Source organism: Neomonachus schauinslandi, chromosome 12 (assembly GCF_002201575.2).
Source record: "Neomonachus schauinslandi chromosome 12, ASM220157v2, whole genome shotgun sequence".
In the NCBI taxonomy this organism is placed as follows: domain Eukaryota; kingdom Metazoa; phylum Chordata; class Mammalia; order Carnivora; family Phocidae; genus Neomonachus; species Neomonachus schauinslandi.
This window is the reverse complement of record NC_058414.1, coordinates 14,486,499-14,509,344: the sequence shown is the minus strand read 5'-3', so window position 1 is coordinate 14,509,344 and position 22,846 is coordinate 14,486,499. Positions and strand designations below refer to the sequence as shown.

Sequence of the window (22,846 nt, the reverse complement as noted above, 5' to 3'; positions counted from 1 at the left end):
TTTTTTTTTTTTTTTTTAAGATTTTATTTATTTCAGAGAGAGAGAATGAGAGACAGAGAGCACAAGAGGGAAGAGGGCAGAGGGAGAAGCAGACCCCCTGCTGAGCAGGAAGCCCGATGTGGGACCCGATCCCGGGACTCCAGGATCATGACCTGAGCCGAAGGCAGTCGCTTAACCAACTGAGCCACCCAGGCGCCCCATCATCAATGTATTTTTAAAGGATATGAGGACACTCGAGCACAGAGGCCCCAGTATGACCAAAGAGCAGTGGTTCGTCCTTTATTTCTGGGCAGTGACCAGTGCATTCATTCATCCATTCTACAAATATTCAGTGAACACCGAGTATTTGTCAGGCACTCTTCCAGGCTCTGGGCATTTGGTCACAAACAGAAAGAGGACTTCTCTGCCATTCCAGAGCATACTTTCCAGATACATAAAGTTGGGAGTCGTATGGCAACCACAGAATCATGCTGCCTGACGTCAATGTAAGTGTCACACTAATTAGGACAACACACAAAATCTGAGAACAAAGACCACGGAGGCTACTCACCTCAGTACTGGCCCCAGGCCTACCCGGCCCGTCTGCTGTGTGAGCGGACCCTCATCTTCGACACGAGAGGTCTGCCCAGGTAGTCTCTACGACCCTTGCAGCCCCTCAATTTAAATTCCTGGTTGTGCTAATCACATGAAAGGGAAACAAACCCACAAGTATAAGAAATACCATGAGCCAGAGCCTTGGTCTCTCACCTAAATGATAATCTCTACACTCATTCTCCTGAAAGCCTCTCACGGTCAGAGCATCAGAAGAGATCTCTTCACAGGTTTCAGAGAGTGGCTGGATGATATCCAGTCTTGGCCTGGCACAGTATTCTCTTTCCTGGGGGGAAAAGAGAGGGAAAGGCGTGTTCTCATTACGTTTGTAGAACCTGTACAAATTCGTTCCAGTCATAATTAAGTGCACTGGCTTCATAACTTGGGCAGATGTGAGCCCTTCTAACCATCTGCACGGACAGCCTCATCACACTGTATTTCCTGACCTTTTGTGTGACATCAACAGGACAGGCACTACTGAGCCCCTGCAGCCGTCCGCCACTCAGCTCCAGGGCACGGCCACCGCACACTTCCGTAACTGGCTTACGTCTCTTCCTCACCAACGTGAGAAAGGGTAAAAATAACATTACAAGCTGCCAAACCACTACCGGTAAGCTTACTGGTGATGCTGAAAAGCCACACAGACTGAGCTACGTCGACAACAGAGCACGCTGAGAAGGCAACGGTCGCCACGGGCACCACCCAGCGTGACAGGCAGGAGTCACTGGCGGCTAGCGCAACCGAGAAACCAAGTTTTTAATTTTCTTTTTCATTAATTAAAATTTAGACAGCCACATATGGTTAATGACCATAGTTTTGAACAGTGCAGTTCTAGGTCAAGAGAGAAAGGGGAAGGAGAGTTTTTTAGGGCCGATGCAGTTCCACTAATCTAGAAGGTGATGAGACGCAGACTGTTCTCACTGAGCTCTTTTTTTTAAAAAATATTTTATTTATTTGACAGAGAGAGACACAGCGAGAGAGGGAACACAAGCAGGGGGAGGGGAGAGGGAGAAGCAGGCTTCCCACTGAGCAGGGAGCCCGATGCGGGGCTCGATCCCAGGACCCCGGGATCATGACCTGAGCCAAAGGCAGACACTTAACGACTGAGCCACCCAGGTGCCCCTCTCACTGAGCTCTTAAATGACCCCTTGGAGAATATTATTGCTCCAAATATCACAGATGAAGGAACTGGGGATCAAAAACTCTACTAAGGTCAAAGTCACACAAGTAAATGGTGAGACCGCAAGTTGTGGAAAAACTGGGACTTATGGGTGAATCTTGAAGTCGTTTGTTTCACTTTAAAAGTTTGTGCTTTTGGAGCATTCAGCATGCCGGCATAAAACACACAACTTGAGTGTTTTCCAAAGCAGCAAGACCTGCAGCTGTGTGGCCCTGGCAGAGAGACCCCAGAGGAAGGGGACAGCGTGAGACAAATCGGGGCTTCCCTAACTCCCCATGTTCCCCGAAGAACACCGTAAGCCTCAAAGAGTACCTGATCCATTTTGTTAGGTTAACTGAGAAGCAACTGCATTAGCTTTGCGTCTCATACGTTTTAAAACCTTCCAAAAATAAAACAGCAACTATAAAAGATCAACTAGTAGAGGGAAAAAAAACAGCAAATATATAGCATAATTTTTCCCATCTGTGGAAAAATGAGAAATATCTCAATTTTGAAATGGGGGAAAAATGGAAAGACTTGAATATTTAAAAAATTAACTGCTATAACAATGACAAAAAAAAAAACAAAATTAGAATAGCAAGGATAGAAAAAAATATTTGAAGCAAATATTTTTTTGAAGTTCTATTTTTATTTTTTTTAATTTAATTTTATTATGTTGTTAGTCACCATACATTAGTTTTTGATGTAGTGATCCACGATTCACTGTTTTCGTGTAACACCCAGTGCTCCATGCAGTACGTGCCCTCTTTAATACCCATCACTGGGCTAACCCATTCCCTCACCCTCCTCCCCTCTAAAACCCTCAGTTTGTTTCTCAGAGTCCATAGTCTCTCATGGTTCATCTCTCCCTCCGATTTCCCCCCCTTCATTTTTCCCTTCCTTCTCCTAATATCCTCCATGCTATTCCTTATGTTCCACAAATAAGTGAAACCATATGATAATTGACTTTCTCTGTAAAGCAAATAATATTAAGAGAAAACTGTATTGCTTGGTCACATAAACAGCTCCTTGAGATGCATAAGGAAACCATCGGTGATGTGATTTATCTTGTTACTTCACAACCTTTGCTCAGTGGTCAAGCAGCCCTGCTTATCTGTGAACTTCCCAAGAGCGAGAATTTGGTAGTATTGTTGGTTCTCTGATCCTTAGTGCATATTAGCATGACTCTGGATACGCCTATGCTTTATTAATGGATGAAAGAGAAACAAACGTTAGGGGGAACAGCTTAATAAATCTAGATGAAATAGTTCACAACCAGTATAAATGACAACGATAGGAGAATACACAGCCGCATGGAGAGAGAACAGAGTAAGGTTCATAAAAATCGGCAACACAGAAGAGCGAGTCACCATGACGGCAACTGTGCGGACACATGCACGGATGTGACAGGTATAAGGGAGAACATTCTGGGGGAGGATGTGCAGGATATAAAGTTTTTTGTGTTTTTTTTTTTAATTATTTAATTTATTTCTTTGACAGAGAGAGACACAGCAAGAGAGGGAACACAAGCAGGGAAGTGGGAGAGGGAGAAGCAGGCTTCCCGCCGAGCAGGGAGCCTGATTCCGGTCGATCCCAGGATCCTGGGACCATGACCTCTCGAGCCAAAGGCAGACGTTTAAGGACTGAGCCACCCAGGCGCCACCTAAAGACAAGTTTTGTTTAATGTTGTAGATACACTGTCTTTTCCATATGAAAAAAGAGGAAGAGGGGAGTGGCCTGGACCCGCGCTTGCTTTACTCCTTTTGTCTTAATTTTATCAGCTTATTCCATGTTTAAGGATCGAAGGTATACTTTGGTGTCATATAAAATAGCTACGTGCGCTGGCACACACATTCGTGAGTCCTCTCCGAGTCCCTCACACCTCTTCCTCTGAAAAAATTCCATTTTTTTTTCTTTTCAATTCTGTTTTCTAATTTGCTCTATGAGGTCGGCCTTTCTTTGGTCTTTATTTCTTTATAATACTCTGATTTATTAACAAAGGTTTCCCTGCTTCCTTTCTTTTTTTTGCTCAGTTGTTTATGAGGCTTTCCCTTTTTCATTTTACTGCTTCTTTCCTATGTCTTTCAATCACACTCTCAACCCACCCCACCTCCCTCATCAGAAAGCACTGTATTTACTCCCTCGGGAGCCACTGCTTTTCTTTATTTTCAAAAAAATAAATAAAATAATAAAGTGATGTCCTGCAACAGGGCTAGGAGCCAGCCCTATTGATTTTAGTCGCTCTGAGTATTCACTTAAGTCTCCAGCATCCCATTGCCTAGCAACATGGGCGCCCAGAGCCTCAGGTTACTATAGTGATGACTTCCCACTGCAAGTGCTCACTCAGAGAAATGCTCAAGAGCAGGTACCACTTCAAAACTGGGGCTCCCAGGGTCCCCCCCATTTTATTCCTAGCCAATTGAAAAGGGGGGAAAAAGGAGAGGATACAGATAAGGAGAGCCCTACTTACTGTAAAGGGCTAGACAATCAATTTGCAATTTCTTTTATATACAGCATCTAAGAGAAAATCCTAAATAAGCTCTCCTTGTTTATGCCTTGAAGCCACCCCTAACCCCCCTTCCTGGCAGAACCCCTGGACTCTAACAGTGAAGACAAGCTGGGAATGGGGCCCATCTAGGCTTCAAAGGAAGACCGAGTGGCTCCACTGGACATGCCCTCCACTGGATCACAAACACAGGCTTCCCTCCAAAGTCACGTACAACGAAATTTGGGTTCTCTGATGCTTTCTATTGGCCATGCGCTTCACACCCTCATTTGCACTGATAACTGAGACTTTGCCGCAACCTATTTCAAAGCAAAAATCAGTCGGCCACTGGGAAGTAAGCAAATCTGTCTGGACCACAGGAAATAATGAAGTGCCCTTTCCGTAATTCCCTCTGACCACAGGGGCCCCTCTTGTTGCAGCAGATCAACTTCATCGCTGTCATTTCTGCTAATGCACAGTGTCAGCTTAGTTTCTTCGCCCTTCAGCAAAAGGAATCCTTCATTCCTTTCAACAAAAATACGGAGATGGAAAAAAGAGAAAAAAAAAATGACTCCCCTTGGCTCGGCAAAGGGAACAAAGGCACGCAATGAGTGGAGCTTCTGAAAGGTAAATATATAATCTCCGCCGACCTTCTTTTATAGGTCAGGAAGTTCTGCTCAGACTACAGCACAGCCCTTTCATGGGCAACCTGATCTGGCTACAATGCTGAAAAATGAACCCACACTTCCCTTTGCATTTGGGGTATAAAAAAAAAAATTACCGTTTTTTCTGACACCTCCTTCACATAGGAAAGAACAACAAGCTGATCACAGAGAGGTGCAAGTCCACTGATGTAGAATTCAGTTTCAAACTGAGACACTGCAAACAAAAGGGATAGGAGATTCAGTGTTAACAGGAGCAAAAAGCAGCCCCCCCCCCCCCCAAGGAAAGGACACATCGACTACGAATGCTGGGTGGATTTACCGTAGAAATCTAACATAAAGGGGGCGTGGATAAACTCACTTTTTTGACAATAATGAAAGGCCAGAAAAGGATATCCAGGAACTCAAACTTGAAATTTACTATCACCGTCAAAAGCAAGCCTGACAATAACAGCAGCCTGAACGGTCACACATGACACTGTGACCAGCTAGCTTAAAAATGACATAGTTAAATCCCATGAAGACACTTTAAAACCCAGAAAACCCAATGTAAACTAATGTTAACAGCAATAGTATTTTTTTTAAATGCCTTAGGTTTTTCACAATTAAGGTATTATAGTGATCCAAAGGTGACAAGGAACGCTGTTTGTAATTACGAAACTATTGTTCCTTTTTATTTTTTTTATTTTATTTATTTATTTTTTTAAGATTTTATTTATTTGTGAGAGAGAGAATGAGAGACAGAGAGCATGAGAGGGAGGAGGGTCAGAGGGAGAAGCAGACTCTCCACCGAGCAGGGAGCCCGATGCGGGACTTGATCCCGGGACTCCAGGATCATGACCTGAGCCGAAGGCAGTCGCTTAACCGACTGAGCCACCCAGGCGCCCTATTGTTCCTTTTTAAAAATAAACAAACATTTTATTTGAAGACTCAAGAAGTAAAAAAAAAAAAAAAAAGTGTGTTAATACAGATTACATTGTGATGAAAGACCACTATTTCCTAAGTGAAATAAAGGTCAGAGAAAATAAGAAATTTCTTTCTTTTTAAAGGCATTTAAAATTCAAAACCAGTGCATCACTTAAGAAGTATATGGATTTAATTACAATGGAGTTCACAGACCCAATAGAAAGCTCAGTAGTAGAAGTACTAATATTGCTAACAGCGTGATTCTAATAATTAGCTGCTGTAAAAAATTTATAATAAATGACTTTTGCTTTAAGCAACTAAGTTTGGGAGTGGTTTGTTACACAGCAAAGCTAGCTGATACAGTAGTGGTGGGGGCAGAGACCCTTCTAGGAGTCATGCACTGCCCTTACAGATTCATTTGGAAACAGACCCTCATTTGGACCCACTGCATTTTCCAAGAGTTTCCTGACTTAGACCCTCTCCACAGTTTCTGGTATTAGTTTCAGCTTCAGATTCAGTTAAGTTTTGTGTTACAGTCTAAGATTTTATTTATTTATTTATTTATTTATTTATTTATTTATTTATTTATTTATTTGAGAGAGGGAGTACATGCAGAGCAGGAAGAGCAGAAGAGGAAGGAGGAGGGGGAGGGGGAAAGAATCTCAAAGAGACTCCATGCTGAGCGTGGAGCCCAACGTGGGGCCTTGATCTCAAGACCTTGAGATCACAACCTGGGCTGAAACCAAGAGCCGGACGCTTAACCAACTGAGCCACTCAGGAGCCCCAGATTCAGTTAAGTTCTATGATGAAACTGCTCTTCTCTCCAAACTAGGGGAAGTCAGTGTAGCATATTAGAAAAAATATTTAATGTAGCAGCACCTGGGTGGCTCAGTCAGTTAAGTGTCTGCCTTCGACTCAAGTCATGATCTCAGGGACCTAGTATCAAGCCCTGCATCAGGCCACCTGCTCAGTGGGGAGTCACTTCTCCCTCTGCCCCTCTCCCCAACTCTTGCTCGCTCTCTCTCAAATAAATAAATAAAATCTTAAAAAAAAACATTTAATGTAGAGTCAGGAAATCTGGGTTATAACTTCCAGTTACAAGTTGAACACTTAACTTCTGCAGGTATAACTTTTCCCATCTATAAAATAATGGAATCAGAGTAGAAATAAAACCCCTAACACAGATGAAATAAGGGGCTACTGAATTTTTCTTCTGCCTCTTCTCCACTTCCTTGCAGATCCCTTAGTGTTGCTTGTCTCTGCCTATCTTTAATGCCAACTTTTTATACAACTGTTTTCACAATTTAATTTTCACACCAAAATGAAATTGAGGTTGACCAAAAAAGTTACTAAATGGTAACATAAACATTAAAAAGGTAGTATTTCTTATGCTTTGTCCTTGGTTAGATCACATAGGTGGTCATGGTGTCCTGTTAAGAACCAAAGAGTGGAACTCCAAAGGCAGGTGCTCTGGTCCCAGCACTGCCACTAGCACTGTTCCTCAGTCTTCATGAGCTCGAGCTGAGTATTTTTATCCAGGCATTTAAAACTACTTTTGGTAAAATGGTAATGAATGGTAATGTGATATATGTTCACATGAAGTGTGTATGCAGAGAACCACCTCCACCATGGCCACACGTACAGATGAGCACATCCAGTGTAGCCAGGCATGGAAGGTTCTAGAGAAGCTCCCACAGAGGGAACTGTACACAGGGGAGGGGCGTAAGGAAGGGACAGGGGAGGGCTGGAATGTACAAATGCTACTGAACAGTATCGGGCCATGGAGGACCCAGTGATCAAAGAGGTGGCAGTTTCGCATTCTAGAAGGCACACCGGCACACTAACCAGAGGTTCTGATTGCCATCACTCCTGAGGTGGTTAAACCCTATTCGGTAGAAATGGACTTGAAAAAAAAAAAATGAAAAAAAAAAAAAAAGAAATGGACTTGAGTTCTCTTTTACTAAGTAACATTTCATCATTGGACTGCTATACATACAGTTCAATCAACAATCAACCAACCAACCAGAGATGCCACAGATTCATGGGAGTCACAAGGAAGATTTGATGTGCTTGTCTACCACAGGCACCTGAGGGAGAACATCATCTGGCCAGTGGTGGGTGAACAACGTACTCTCCCCATTCAGGATGCCAAATATACTGCCTAAGCTCCCACTGACAAGGAGGATCAGTGTCTCTCCTACAGGTAACCCAATATACATCAAGCCTTGGTTTCTATGAATGAGCTTTAAGGAACAGAACAGAGAAGCTAGAAAATAATTCTATCTGAATCTTCCCTGCTCCACATCCTTATTTCCCAGTCCACAATAGCTTCCACAAATAAGACAGAAAATCTCCTGTTCTCTAATTAAGAACGACAGAAAATCTAATGTGTTCTTAAAGAAAACAAGGGAAAATGTGCAGAACCACATAGCTATTTCACTTCTCAATTCCAGACACTGTAATAAATACTTTTGTTAAGTACTAGATCTTACCAGACTTCACTGAGAATTAGTAATAATTTAGGCAGACAATGTGAAGTGGCTAAATTATAAACTAACTGGAAAAATGCTATTTATGAAGAAAAGATGTCGCATATAAAAAGTGTCAAGATTAGTGTCAAGAGAAGGAAATGTGGAATAGTAATATTTATTCTCCTGAAGCACATGCATAAATGATGTAAAAGTTTATGGGCTGATTTTGTAAAATACCTTCAAATAATTACGGGGCTTTCTATTTCAAATTTTCAAAAGACCGGTGGACGTTTCGGTTAATTTATTTTCCCCAACATTCTCTTCTTTTCCACGTATCAATGATTTTAGTCATCTTAATGAAGATTACTTGTTTTTCCCTAAAGGAGAACTAGTTTAAAAACACATAGTTTATAGGTCTATTACCACAGAAGCTCATCTTTAAACTGGTTATCTGGAACAGATAAATCACAAAGAAAACAAAGACAAACTCGGTTGGAGAGCACTTAAACAAACCATAAGGTAAAAGCTGAAGAGAGGGAAGAAAAAGGAGAATGCCATTTCCAGAGGGAGCCCAAGCCAGCAGCTATACTTCAGGATCTACAGAGTGCGGTGATGGCTCCCTGGCCCTGCAGGGGGCGCTGTGCTCACTATGAGTAGGATGGACATGGCAAGGGGGTGCTGGTCAGGACTGAGGCACAGCCTTCTACCTCCACAGATGCAAGCAGTGCTGTGCTCTGGCTTATTCTGGGGGGTAAGCGTTCCTTGAAACACGAAAAGAAAGTATTCAAGGAAAAAGACAAAAAAGAGAGATTCCAAGCATATTGAGAGAAAGAGAAAGTTTCAAAAGGATTCTTCACAGGAAAAATCTATTCAGGGAGGTCCTCTGGACGCAGAATGGGGACCCCGATGCAGAAGGGAGTTTGTGGAGTTCTAGATTCACACTATCCAACAGACTATTAACGCAAGCCAAAGAGACAATTTGCATATGCAATTTTAAATTTTCTAGTAGCCATATTAAAAAGAGGTAAAATTTTAAAAATATATTTAACACAACATATCTAAAATGTTTTCAACATGTGACAACATAAAAAATTAAGGAGACGATTTACTTCTTATCTTCATGCTAGGTCTTTAGAATCCTGTATGCCGTGCAGCTCAATTCACACCCGCCACTCTTCAAGGACTCCAAGTGGCCAGTGGCCTCTGCACTGGGCAGCAGAGATCGAGATGCCCAACAGACTGTCTTGAAAGTCCAGTAATGGTGCTCATCGTGGGTCACTCTTTTCAGATACAGAGGGGTATACTTTTAATTTTTAGCTTTCGGTTTTGTTTGTAGTTTCAGGAAATTTTTCTTGAATTACTGTTTTTCGTATCTGCTCCTTTCCTTTCCTTTGTTTTGTTTTCTTCAGGATCTCTTTATTTGTAGATTGAATTGTCTTTGCCAGTCTTCAGCATTTATTTCATTGCAAAATATTTTTCTTACTGCTCTGTGATTTTCTAAATTGTCCTATTATTTATAAATATTTGAGTTCTGTCATCTCATTTGAGATTTTTTTTTAATTCGGATTTTTGTTCTTTCATGTCTTGCTATTATTTTAAAAAAAATGTCTCATAGCTTGTTCTGGGTGTTTCTTGCTTTCACTGCCAACATGGTTATTCTGCTCCTTATTTACTTTCCCTTAAACCTCAGTATGGGATTTGACCTTGGTACCTTTCCAGTCCTCATCCGTGGGTGATGTCATGGTCCCCGATCTCTTAGAAAGAGGCAGGGACTGGGACAGCTCTTCAAACTTAGCAGAGTTCCCTCTTATGCTGTTTTTATTCAGTGTTAAAAACCTGGCCTCTTGCATTCTGAGACGTCCCGGCACTGTTCCCGCCCCACTTGTACCTGTCTCTTCTCTTCAGTCTCTACAGTTCATATCCTATTCAGGTTTTATTCTCCTCCAGCCTCGGCACACAGCACTAGATGCTTGACTGCTAAGGGTTCACAAAGGCCCCGGGGCTGTGAGCCCCTCATCTAAATGCAGCCCTGCATCCACTGAGCAGCTGGAGGTCTCCAGGAAATACCCACACACTGGTTGGGGGTTCTTCTGATCCCAAATTCACCAGCTGCCCCCTTGCTCCCCTCTACTTTCTCTCACACAGATATTGACACCACAGCTGGTCTTGTGGCTGTCAGTGCTTTCTCCCACTCACTTGTATCTGGGGTTCTCAGGGCTACTCTGTCGCTCAGTTGTGTTGTACATGTTGTCAATGAGTCCTTGGTCGTATGATCTAGTTGTTCCATTTTTAGGTGTTGACTCAGGCAGATTGAAAAATTATGCTACCACTGCCACCATCTTCTGAGAATCCTCCAAGCATAAAATGTTAAGATATCCGTGAGACACACCAACTTTATTATCCGCCGGGGCAATGGGTCGGGGTTAGAGTCACAAATACACAGGTACCACTGGGCCTTCCGTTGCATACCCACTATCAGTTTCAGAATGATTGCCAAAAGAAACTAACAAGAACTCTCTTGTACCTTGGGTCTTACATCTTTGGGGGTTATCAACTACTTAATAAAGAACTACTGAGCACCAATTTGGCATAAGACATTCTTTTAGAAGCATCAGAATGATAAAGACCCTGTCTGACTTAAAAGATATTGTGACATTGTGAGTCTAGAAGCAAGTAACAATAATAATAAATATAATGATGATAATAGTAATAATACCACATGCTACGTAAAAATGGAAATAAAGCAAGACACAGTACAGAGCAGGATAATTTATTTCCAGGGGATAGGGATTAGGGTGAAAACAGCAATAATCATGACTATAAGCCCCCAAGGGCAGGCATGGTGTTTATAACATAAAACATTTCATTACATGTTCATTAAAAAATTTTCATTTAAAAAATGTTATTTAAAACGTACATTAAATTGTAAAGGACAAAAATCAAGATTTTAGGTCTGAACACAAAGACCATTCTCCAAATAATTCACAAGTAGATTATCTCACTATCAGTATATTCAGACCTATAAGTGATATTTAAATCAATATTCTTGATTACGTGCACCTGTATCATATAGGTTTACAGATACATTTTACTGAAAATGCAGTTATGAAATATATTAATCTCTTCAGGATAATTCAATCGAAGCTTATTTATACGTTTCCCTCAATTCTCGTTCAACTGACTTGAGGGACGACAGTATTTTCGTCTTCTGATTGTTAAAAGAAACCAGTTTTTCTCTCTCACTGAGTAACTGAAAATGATAGTAATATTACTAACAGCTCCCATTTAAGGAACATTCCCCACATGAGAAGCAATTCGCAAATGCTGTACATACAGGATTTCTTTTCACCGTAACAACCCTGTACTTCCTTCAGGGTGGGGCGCTAAAGCTCAATGAAGTTAAGTAACTTGACTAAAGTCACCTGAGTGGAAGGTATCACAAGTAGGAATTTGAAGTCTTCCTTTTCCCAGACAGCAGTCACACAGAGCTGCTCTGGTTAGAAGTGTGCTACAGGTAGCAAGAATGCAAGCTATGGCCTTGACCACTCTGTGGCGGCAGCCGGGTGCCCAGCCCTTTTCTAGAATCTGCTGGGTTACAAGCACAAAACCACTGCTACCTGTGCTGCTTCTTTGGTTTTGGCCCTTGTTTTCCCTTTGTGGGTTTCAAAATGCCCATTAGATGTGGCCCGGAGGATCTGTTATCTTCATTGGAGCTACATAAAATAATCCGCTACAGATCTGGGCCTCTAAGATTCTTAAAAAAGCAAACAAACAAGAGTTTCTCAAGCAACATATAAATAGGAACAAGTACCTTTCACTGTCTTATATTCACTTACGAGAAAGCACCGAGGCCCCTATGTGATAGCGCCTTACTCTCCAGAGAATCTGACCCCTTAGTCACCAGATGCTAGTATTTCGTAATGGACTGGATATACTATCCACAGGCTTTTCAGTAAGTTTGGACACTCTGTCAGCCTGACCACTGATCTAAGAAAATGCATTTGGAAACCACAACATGCCAACATCTTCAGAGTTGTGCTATGAAGCAGATGCATTAAAGTAAAAGGGAATTTACCATGTTTTACATCAGCAAACTATGGAGAAGACCTAATACACAGGAATAAAAGAGAAGAGAATGGCTAATGGGCAAGATAACAAAAACATTCAAGTCAGGAGCCAATAGCACAATAAGACAAAAACCATTTAAAGCAAGTTTAGTTTGCAATTTAATTACATCTTTTCTAATCAATATTCAGCACACTACTGTGCTAAATGACAGAGCTAAGCTGATATGATAAGCTCATCTGCTCAACTTTAGCACTCAGGAAGCAGCACCGATGAGGAGTGATTTAGTGAGTAGCTCATGACACACTGCTCACACAACAGAAAAGGTAATAATGGTTAAGGACCTGCTGGGTCTAAAGGGTCAAACCAAGTGGTTATATTTTAAGTTGTAAATAGGCTATTGTCAAAAAATAAAGGACAAATGTTAGCAAGGATGTGAAGAAACTGGAACCCTCATACATGGCTGGTGAGAACACAGAATGGCAGAGGGCTATGAAAAACAGCGTGGAAAAAATAGAACTATCATATGATCCGGCAATCCTACTTCTGGGTATTTATCCAAAATAATTGAAATCAGGATCTTAAAATGACATTAGCATTCCCATGTCCACTGCAGCACTGTTCACAATAGCCGAGATGTAGAAAACAAGCTAAATATCCATCAACAGAGGAGTGGATAAAGGAAACATGGTATATAGACAGACACTGGAATATTATTCAGCCTTAAAAAAGCAGGAAAAATCTGCAACATGCAACAATATGGATGAACCCTGAGGACATTACGCTAGGTGAAACAAGCCAGTCACAGAAAGTCAAATACTGCATGATTCTGTTTCTATGACGTATTTAAAAGAGTCAAACTCACAGAATCAAAGAGTAGAACAGTGGTTGCCATGGGCGGAGGGAAGGGGAAAATGGGAAATTTCTAAGGTCTAAGGTTTAAGTAAGATGAGTGAGCTCTAGGGAGCTCACTCATGCAATAATAATGTATTGTACACTTAAAAATTTAAGAGGGTAGACCTCAACTTGTGTTCTTGCCAGAATAAAATAAAACTTAAAAACAATTTCAGAGACCAAAAACACCCCCAAAGCTACCTTGATGCATCAACTAAACTGAAGTCAAGCGCTAAAAAATAGCAAACAAGAACGTTCCTCTTTCTCAGACGGTTTAAAGAATCACCTCACTATCTGGGTTTCGTTCCCTTTCCTTAGAAACCATTTTGATAGCCATCCAAGGCAACTATATTCTAGATATTCTCTAACAATCTGGAGGAGGAACAAGGAAGGACTATCAGTCCTAGAATAAAACAAGGGGAACTAAAGTCTCTTACTTCTCCAAATGAGATGCTTTGCTGAACCAAAATAAGGAAAAAAATCCACTGCATTTCATCTGGCCCTTTGAAGAACAGGTGGGCAGACATGATCATTGGCATATTGAAAGGGGTGTTTGGATGCTAGAGAATGTCTCCCCAATGGTTTTTATCTGAACGCCCCGAGTAAGCCTCTATCCTTCTCATCAGTTCCTCTGGGTGTCAGAGAGAGGAACGCATGGGAAGAACATATGATACAGGGGTTATGAGCGACAGCTTTGACACTCGGCACATCCTGAGTTCAAATGCTGTTTTCTTTGCTTGTGAATGTAATAATCTTGAGCAGGTTACCTGACCCCTCTGAACCTCAGCTTCTTCACCTGTAAAATGGGATGACAGCAGATGACAGATCCTACTCATCTGGATCACTGTGAAGATTAAATGAAATTCTACTTGGCATGTGCCTGCTGGTTGTTTTTATAAAAGGAACCAAATGTATCTGTTATATAACATCGGGTGTTTCAGATCTCTTACCAATACTTGTTACGGAGAAAATTTATTAATTCGACACCCAACAACAAACATTTGAGTCTCCGGCACTGAGTGGGGAAGGGTTCTTACTCTGAGGAGGAATGGCTAGAGGAACAGACATGTAATAAAGCAAGTACAATAAAATCTTAATTGCAGAACCTAAGAGCTGAGCACATGGGTGCTCACTATTTTTGTGAAAATTCTTTACCTGTCTGTATGTTTTAGTTTTTTTCATAATAAAATGTCAGGGAAAAAATTTAATGCAGAACAGAAGAATTAAGAAATAATAGAGTCAAACTGAATTATAACAGAACACCAAAGATAGATCCTTAAGCAAAAACACCGTGAATGATGCCAGAAATGTCCTGATTCCTGCTGAGCCTCAGGCTAGGGGATGAGCCACGTCACTCAGGGCACGAGAACTGTCCCCTGCTGGAACCTGCACAACTGGGTCAGCATAGTCTAATAGGTGGATGGTGAGACACACTTAGATCCAGGAAAGACATTTACCTCACAACTCGCCTCCACCACCACAAAGATGTCTCATTTTCAGGTCACTGTTTTTTCCCCAATCAAGAGGCTAAAAATAGAACAATGTGCTAAATTCTAAGAGCCACAGTGTACAATCAACTGAAGATATGAACACCGCTTAAAGAGAAAAAGATGTCCCCCCTCTTCCATTCCCTCTCTTTCTTCCTGGCTTCAGTCATTTTACATAGATTCCCATATAGTTTTTTCTCTTGATTAGTCTTTTTATGAAACAAGCTTCCATATGAAATCAAGATCAGGAAGTCAATTGTGAATTCCTCGCATGTAAGTCCTCTATCCCTGGCAGTAGACACCCAGAAAACGACCCACAAACACTGGTTTCATTTCTTCACACTGTCTAAATGCCATTCCGTGAAGCCCGTGGAAGACTTTGGTGAAAAGTACCAAAGAGGGAGGGAGTCCTGTGATAACACAAGAGACCCAAGTACAAACAAGTATGGCAGGCTTAGACCACAACCTACTTTTAACAATGTAATTTGGAAAAAGAAATGACATCCAAAAAGCCTTACGTACAGAGAATGTCTTCATGGGTTGGGGACTGCCCAGTAAACTTAATCCTTATTATTTTTCATTTATAAGAATAAACTAATATCCTATTGTGAGCGAAACCTTTTGTGTTGTTCCTGAGATTCTGATTTATAAGTAAGAGTTATAAACATCTGGCTTCTGAGAAATGTACGGCCAGCCACCGAAAGTTCTTTAACCTCAGTGCCATTTTCACCTCATTTACTAAAGAACAGTGTCTCACACTGTTCAGGGCTAAAGCAAATTGTAATCCAGACCTCCTAATATTTCTCTTCTCCTTTAGCCTCGTCAAGGACTCTTATCTAAACCACTTTGCCTCCTGCTGTGGAAATGGTTTATATTCTTAAAGGTTTGCTCTCAAGAGGGGAAAAAATGGTACTTAACCACTAACCATAGTAGTAAAACGTCAGGAATGTGGTATTGCCCGCACCCACACACAGTCTATTTCACGTAAATTGTAGGACAGATGAACTATACTTTAGTAACGTGATCCCAGGGCTCCGGGGCCACCACTGGGCCAGCTATTAGCAGTCACAGAGCCGGGCTGGAAGTTTGCACAGTGATAATCACCACCATGATTCAGTGAGCGCCTACTGTATGCCAAGCACAATGATAAAGGCGTTACTTAGGTCTCATTCTCACAACCGACTGCAAAGGTAGATACTATCACCTCCATTTTACAGGTGAGGAAAGCCTGGCTCAGGAAGGTGAAGCAAGTTCATCAAGATCATACAGGAATTTGGCAAACTACCTTGTGTCTCCAGAAGCTGGTGGTCGTTCTGCAGTTAAGATTCTGTCCATTTCTAATGCCACTGTGGTAAGATCTGAGACCAGATATTTATGTCCCTGTGCCCCACCGTCATGGAGGCTGCCACGGGGGTGACGTGAACCAATGTAGGTAAAGCACACAGGGGACTGGTCCACGCCTCATGCGTGAGCAATCAACATCAGCTAAGGAGAGGACAGCTACGATACTTTTATGCCTTCCTGGCAAGTCTTCCATCCCCTTAAAAACTCTCAGAGTTCTTGATTTTTTTCCCACTCATCTGTATTTAAGATATTGGAATACTTCTCTCTCAGGACACTATGCATTGAGGTGTTCAGAGGATTTTGCTGGGAGGCAGGAAAAGAAGACGGAGACATTGAAGTAATGATAGTGACCTGGTAGTTTCCAGTCGTCTCTAGTGTCTTGTTCCTCAGTTCTTCTCAGGACTGTTATATTCTGCACAGGCCTGTTGTGTCCGTACCCTGAGCAATCCCAACAATGCACTTATTTCTCTTTGCAAGGCAAAAAATTATTAAAACCCTACCACCCACTTCTGTCTTCAAGTACGAAATATCCCAGATTGAAATGCTCTGACCATATGAGCCATGGGGGTAATACACACCTTTCTGGTTTTAGAAAGACAGTCATGTGCAAGTGATTTAGCTTCATCTTGTTATAAGAACCCCTCAAAGTGATATTCCCCATCCATCATCCAAATAGGTAAATGAACTTTTCAGCTGACTTATAATGTGGCAAAATTTCTTTGTTGCACAACATTGTCTCCTACCGCTTGGTTCTAAACAGTCCCAAAATAGCTTTGATTATATCTGTTTAATTAGCAAAAGTCATTCTGCTTTCATCCTTTCTGTCTGAATACTTTTACACTAAGTTATAAAACTAAGTTGTAAAAAGTAGTGGTAGATCATCTTCATCATACTTCTCCTGAACAGGTGTTTCCCTGAGTCACAGATCCATTCAGTACTCGCTATTATTTAGTACCTACATCGGGCCACGTCCTGGAGATACAAACACTGAGCAAGGACCCAGAGCGAGCTCTCAGGGAGCTTATGGTGTGGGGGAAGGGACCAACCTACACCGAACAACTGCACAGTCACTGTAAGTGAAACAGGTGTGAGAAAGGGGAGTGACACCCATGCTTCACAGGGGAGGGTCTGACCTTGCTGGCAAGGTCCAGAGGGCTCTTCCCCTACTTGAGCTGAGGGATGATTAAGGGTCAGTGACATGCAAAGAGGCAAGAAGGGCCTTCTAGAGAGATAAGAAGAAGGAGCATGGATGGGTGAAGGTGGCCAGTGTGGCTGCAGTGCGGAGACCAGGGAGGGCCAGCACAGACCCCTGCACTCACGTCAAGAGTCTCCTCTCCGTGCTACAAACAACGGGGAAGGGCTGAAGGGTGGTGACACGATCTGATTTGTATGCTGACTGCAGTGGGGAGACCAGATCACCACAATTCACAGCGGCAAGAGACACAAACCAGTCAGGAGGCTGCTGCAGTGATCCAGAGAAAAGATTATGGAAGTTCGGCCCAGACCAGTGATGATGAAAATTCGTATTCAGAGGTTATATGTGGACAGGACCAGGCGTCAGTATGTGCGATGAGCTGCACATGCATGAACGCTCTGAATTCCCAACCACAACCTGTGGGAAAGGTGTTCTTCCTCACATTTTATAGATGAGAATGCAGAGGCATATAGCAGTTTGTCCAAAGTCCAGGTGGGAAACAACAGAACCCAAACCCGTGGTTATTTAACTTCAAAGTCAGCTACAAAAATACTGTGTAAAAATTGGAAATACAGTGAGAAAAGAGGGTCTCTATAGCAAAGTTTCAAAACTTCAAAGCTTCTTGACCTACTTCACTCAGGTCCCAAGTGATGAGCCCTGAAGACGAACATGGTTTTAGGTTTCCCTTTACTGAAATGGATTCTCTTTTGACGTCTTACATTCCTAGAAGGCTTACCTATTTCAACATATCGACTTGGCAAGTCCCTCATTTCACTAGCATGCCGCTCCTTCACTGAGCAGATCTAGAAAATAAATTCACAGGTTATTTTACTCATGTGATGGAAAACTCTTCATAACATTTCATTCAATATAGGATACTTTTGTTAAATTAGCCATATAGCACTGGGACGGAGCGCATACAACCTACTCAATGACTTAAAACGACAGAAATTAATTTCAATGACATATAGCAACCATTACTTATGTTCTCCAACATTATTCTTCAGTAAAGTCTTATTCAAGGACAAAGAAAGAAGGGAAACTATAATATCATTTTAACATGTTTCCAATGACCCATTCTCTGCAACTCTACTTAGGGACTACTTCTATCATCGTCCAGATAAAGCCCTGGCAGAAGCACATAACCAAAAAGCCCAATGGCTAACCTGAGCAACATTCACATTAGGGCTTGTGTTTCTGACTACATATTAGTCATTTATTTCACTGTTGCTAAGTAATACTTTGCATAAGTGGCATCATGCTCTTCTCTCAAGTGTTTTTTTTTCCCTCTTAAGTGTTTTAAAATTAAAAAAAAAAAGTGTTTTCAAATCAGTGTATTATAAACTTTAAATCAGGGCTGGCAAACTACAGCCTGTTCTTGACTGGTCTTTTTATGACCTGTAAACTAAAAAGAGTTTTTTACATTTTGAAAGGCTAGAAAGAAGACAAAAAAAGAAAAATATTCAGCAGAAACGGTATGTAGCCCACAAAGTCTAAAATGTTTACTACCCTCTACAGAAAAAGTTTGCCAATCTCTTTTTTAAATTATATGGATATGGTTTGGATATATATGTGTGTGTGCATTTATCTCTCTCACACACATACACACTCACACCAAACAATGTAAGTGTGTTAACCATGGTTATTTTAAGGTGAGAGACCATGGATAATTTCAGTTTTCTTTGTTATATTTTCTAAAGTGAATATATTCTATTTTTTAATAAGACAACAAAAATTTACATAAGTTCTGCCACTGAGGTAAGACAACTTGAAGTTAAACACTGATTCTACGCAACTTTCATCAAGGATCAGGTTTTTTCCTTTTTCTTTAGGTAGCTATAAAAGAACACAAGAAATACTACTACCCTAAGTTTAGCTACAATATAGAAAATTCTAAAATACAGAAAAACCCAAAGAGAAAAAGCAAACATTATCCACTGTCCCATTATAAAGTGAACACACCAACAATCTTTTTTGTTTGGAAGCGACTTTAACTAACCTAACAATCACCTTAAGTAATTTAATGTATTATTTAAATATTCTTCCACAACACAATAATGTCTATAGTATCTCATTGCATGAGTGTACTGTTATTTTCTTACGATACCCTTTTAGACATTCAGTTTTTGCCTCTATCCAACCTGAAGGCACGATTCACATACTTGGATATAAGACGTTTGGGCTTCTGTTGCCAGAGGATAAATTCCTAGAAGCCCAACTGGGGCTGGATGGGGATGTGACCTGGTTTGCATGCCCAAACTGCTGTCCAGCAGTGCAGGAACTACATGGCAGGCCCTGCTCTAACACAGGACTCAAACCCAGTGCCAGGAGGGGGGGCAGGTAGGAGCATTTGCCTAGAAGTGACCGGCAATTTTCTCCCATTATTGCTTTTTGTCTCCTGTCCACCTCAGACAATGTCCTGTCCACTTCCCCAATCTTCCCCTATTTCCTTCTCCTTTTGTTAGACTTTTGATTCTTCTGTCCACACTTACTAGGGAAACTGCCTACCTGTCTATCGGGCATGCCCCACAGTGCCCAAGGGACAACCGTCTTAATGTGCTGATAAAAGTACATGAGTAGTGTCTCAAATGGTCTGAAGGAGAGTAACAGAAAGTAATCCACGAATAATATTCAGTAGCACTTTGAGCAACTACTGGGCACCAGTCCTGAGTTACGGGTTTCAAGAAACAGGCATAGCTCTTTTCTTAGAAAGAGTATGGGGCAGTGGGGAAGACACACAAAGTCCTCTTACTCAAGTGCGAAGGGCAAGTACAGAAGTACAAAGCAGGGGTGTCTACCGGCAGGGGAGGAAGGCTCCTCGGGAAAAGGGAACTCAGGCCGAGGCCAGACTGTCTCCCTGACCCTGCTACGAGCTCTCTGAAGACCAGGACACATGGAAGTTCAGGTGGCTGGGCTCTCCTCTCCACCCCCACCCCATGTTCTGTGGTCTGAGCTCTATCTCCCACACCTGCCTCAGACAGGTAGCAGCAGGTGCACGTGGGTGAAGAGTGAAACACTACCCTAAGCTCAGGTGCCCCCTAAGAGCAGATCGATGACCTCAAGAGCCTTTACATTGACAGGTAGGTTCTCACCCGTGAACGCTAATTTGCTTCATCCAGATGCCTCTGCCACTCCTCCACTTACGTGTCTAATGGGCATCTCAAGTGGACACACGCAAAAACATCTCCTGACTTGCCCTCTAAATGTGTTCCATCATCAGTCCTGCCCATGTCAGTAAAAGGCAGCTTCGGTTCCCAGGTTCTCAGGTTAAAAGAGTCACCACTGACTTCTGTCTTTTTCTTACATCCCACATCGAGCCATCAATAAATACGACAGGGTCTACCCTCAAAATACATCCAGAATCCAGCTCCACGAGGCTGATCCGACACACCAGGATTTTTACAGAGGTTCTGCAGTGGCCTCCTGCCCTGTCTCCCATCTTCACTGCCCCTTTGCTGTTTGGCTCCACACAGCAGTGATCCTTTCAAAATCCAAGTTAGATCATTTAACTAAGTCCGCTGCTCAAAACCCCACTGCTGGCTTCCCATCTCACTCAAATTAAAAGCCAAAGATGGCACCAAGGCCAGTGAGGCCCTACACGATCTACCCCTACACAACGTACCCACCTCCCTCCCTCCCCCTCCCTCGGAAGTTCTATCCCTCTCCTCCATACCTGCTCCATCCGCTCTGCCCATAAGCTCTATGTTCCACAAACACACGCCAATCACACCGCTGCCTCAAGGATTTTGCCCTGGTTGCCACCCCAGCAGACACTCCTCCCGCACAGATGTGTGGCCTCCTCCCTCCAGATCTCTGCCAAAGGACACGTTCGGTAGGACAGATGTCTTCCCTTGATCGCTCTGTATTACATAGCAGCACTCACCCCAGCCCCTTTCCCCATGTCCCTGTTTAACTACTCCCCTTGCGATTTACCAGCATCAACGTGGTATATTCACTTGCTTGTCCATCTTCCCCCACTAGAACATTGCCTGGCACATCGCGGGAACTCGGTAAGTGGTTGCTGGCCGAATGAATGAATGCATGAATGGCTCTAACGGCTTGCTTTGCTACACCGTGTGGCTGTCTCTCCCCAGTAAGACTGCTCTCGGAGAGGAAAGATTATGTCTATCTTCTCTTCCCTCAGCAGATCACAGGGGGATTCTCAACTGAGAAGAAGTACTCGGCGTACTACTAACTGAGTCTGAATAAGAGGAATCCCCAGTAAATAAGAAGAAACATTTGAGGGCGCCTGGGTGGCTCAGTTGGTTAAGCGACTGCCTTCGGCTCAGGTCATGATCCCAGGGTCCTGGGATCGAGTCCCACATCGGGCTCCTGGCTCAGCGGGAGGCCTGCTTCTCCCTCTCCCACTCCCCCTGCTTGTGTTCCTGCTCTCGCTGTCTCTGTCTCTGTCAAATAAATAAATAAAATCTTTAAAAAAAAAAAAAAAAGAAACATTTGACATGAAAAATTATGTATGAGCTGGATCATAATTTGGGGACAGTGAAAGCATATTAGTTTCCCATGGCTGCCCTAACAGACTACCACAAACTTGGCAGTTTAACATAACAGAAATTGATCCTGTCCAAGTTCTGCAGGCTAGAAGTCTAAAACCAGTATCACTGGGCCCCAATCAAGGTGTCGGCAGGGCCGCACTCCCCACAGAGGCTCTAGAGGGGAATCCATCCGCGACACGCCTCCTCCAGCTTCCTGTGGCTGCCGCATTCCCTTGGCTGTGTGCGGTGCTCCAGTCTCTGCCTCCCTGCTCATGCTGCCTTCCCCTTTCCCGAGGTGGCGCTCCTTCTTTAAAACTGGGACTGGGGCGCCTGGGTGGCTCAGTCGTTAAGCGTCTGCCTTTGGCTCAGGTCGTGATCCCAGAACCCTGGGATGGAGCCCCGCATCGGGCTGCTTGCTCAGCGGGAAGCCTGCTTCTCCCTCTCCCACTCCCCCTGCTTGTGTTCCCTCTCGCTGTGTCTCTCTCTGTCAAATAAATAAAATCTTTAAAAAAAAAAAAAAGACTGCATTTAGGGCCCACCCAGATAATGCAGGACAATCTTCCCATCTCAAGATCCTTAATTAATCATTATTTCGTGCCATATAAAGAAACATTTATGGGTTATGGGATTAGGACATACTATCTTTGTGGGCCATTATTCAGCTTAAGAGAGAAGGCATTTTTGGTAGCATTCAATAAACTTCTGCGCCCCTACGGCCTAATTTTCCTTGTCTTTCAGCGGAAGAACAGAAAATCACAACTTTAAACAACCAACAAAAAGCCACTTGGTCCACTTAAGGAAATTAAAAAAATATATCAACAATGTAAGTTTATTGGATGAGTAACCACACATATGGAATAAGGAGACTAGAGAATCACTTTTCACTTTTTTTTATCCTAGACTACTGGGCACACCTTCCCTTCTGCTATCCTAAATATGAATCAGGCTATGTTCACTTGATACATGAAAACAATTAAGAAAGAAAGGAGGACTTGAACCATACCAACCTAAGAGCCAGGAGGACCCTACCTCAAGTTAACAATGCTTGTTTTGGTTAGTAAGCAGCACTGCATTAATAATTTTTATGCTTCCCT

At 42.4% G+C, this 22,846-nt stretch overlaps 1 protein-coding gene across 2 annotated transcripts in view; it reads right to left on the bottom strand.

The window, feature by feature from the left end:
• Window positions 1-22,846, bottom strand: part of VPS41 (VPS41 subunit of HOPS complex) — a 181,563-nt gene that overhangs the window by 47,666 nt on the left and 111,051 nt on the right. For both annotated transcript variants that reach the window (XM_021703650.2, XM_044919922.1), the window contains exons 10-12: window positions 17,996-18,062; window positions 5,017-5,114; window positions 748-877 (exon numbers count right to left, since the gene is read on the bottom strand). In XM_021703650.2, the coding sequence (XP_021559325.1) occupies window positions 748-877; window positions 5,017-5,114; window positions 17,996-18,062 (295 nt within the window). The remainder of the gene's footprint in view (window positions 1-747; window positions 878-5,016; window positions 5,115-17,995; window positions 18,063-22,846) is intronic.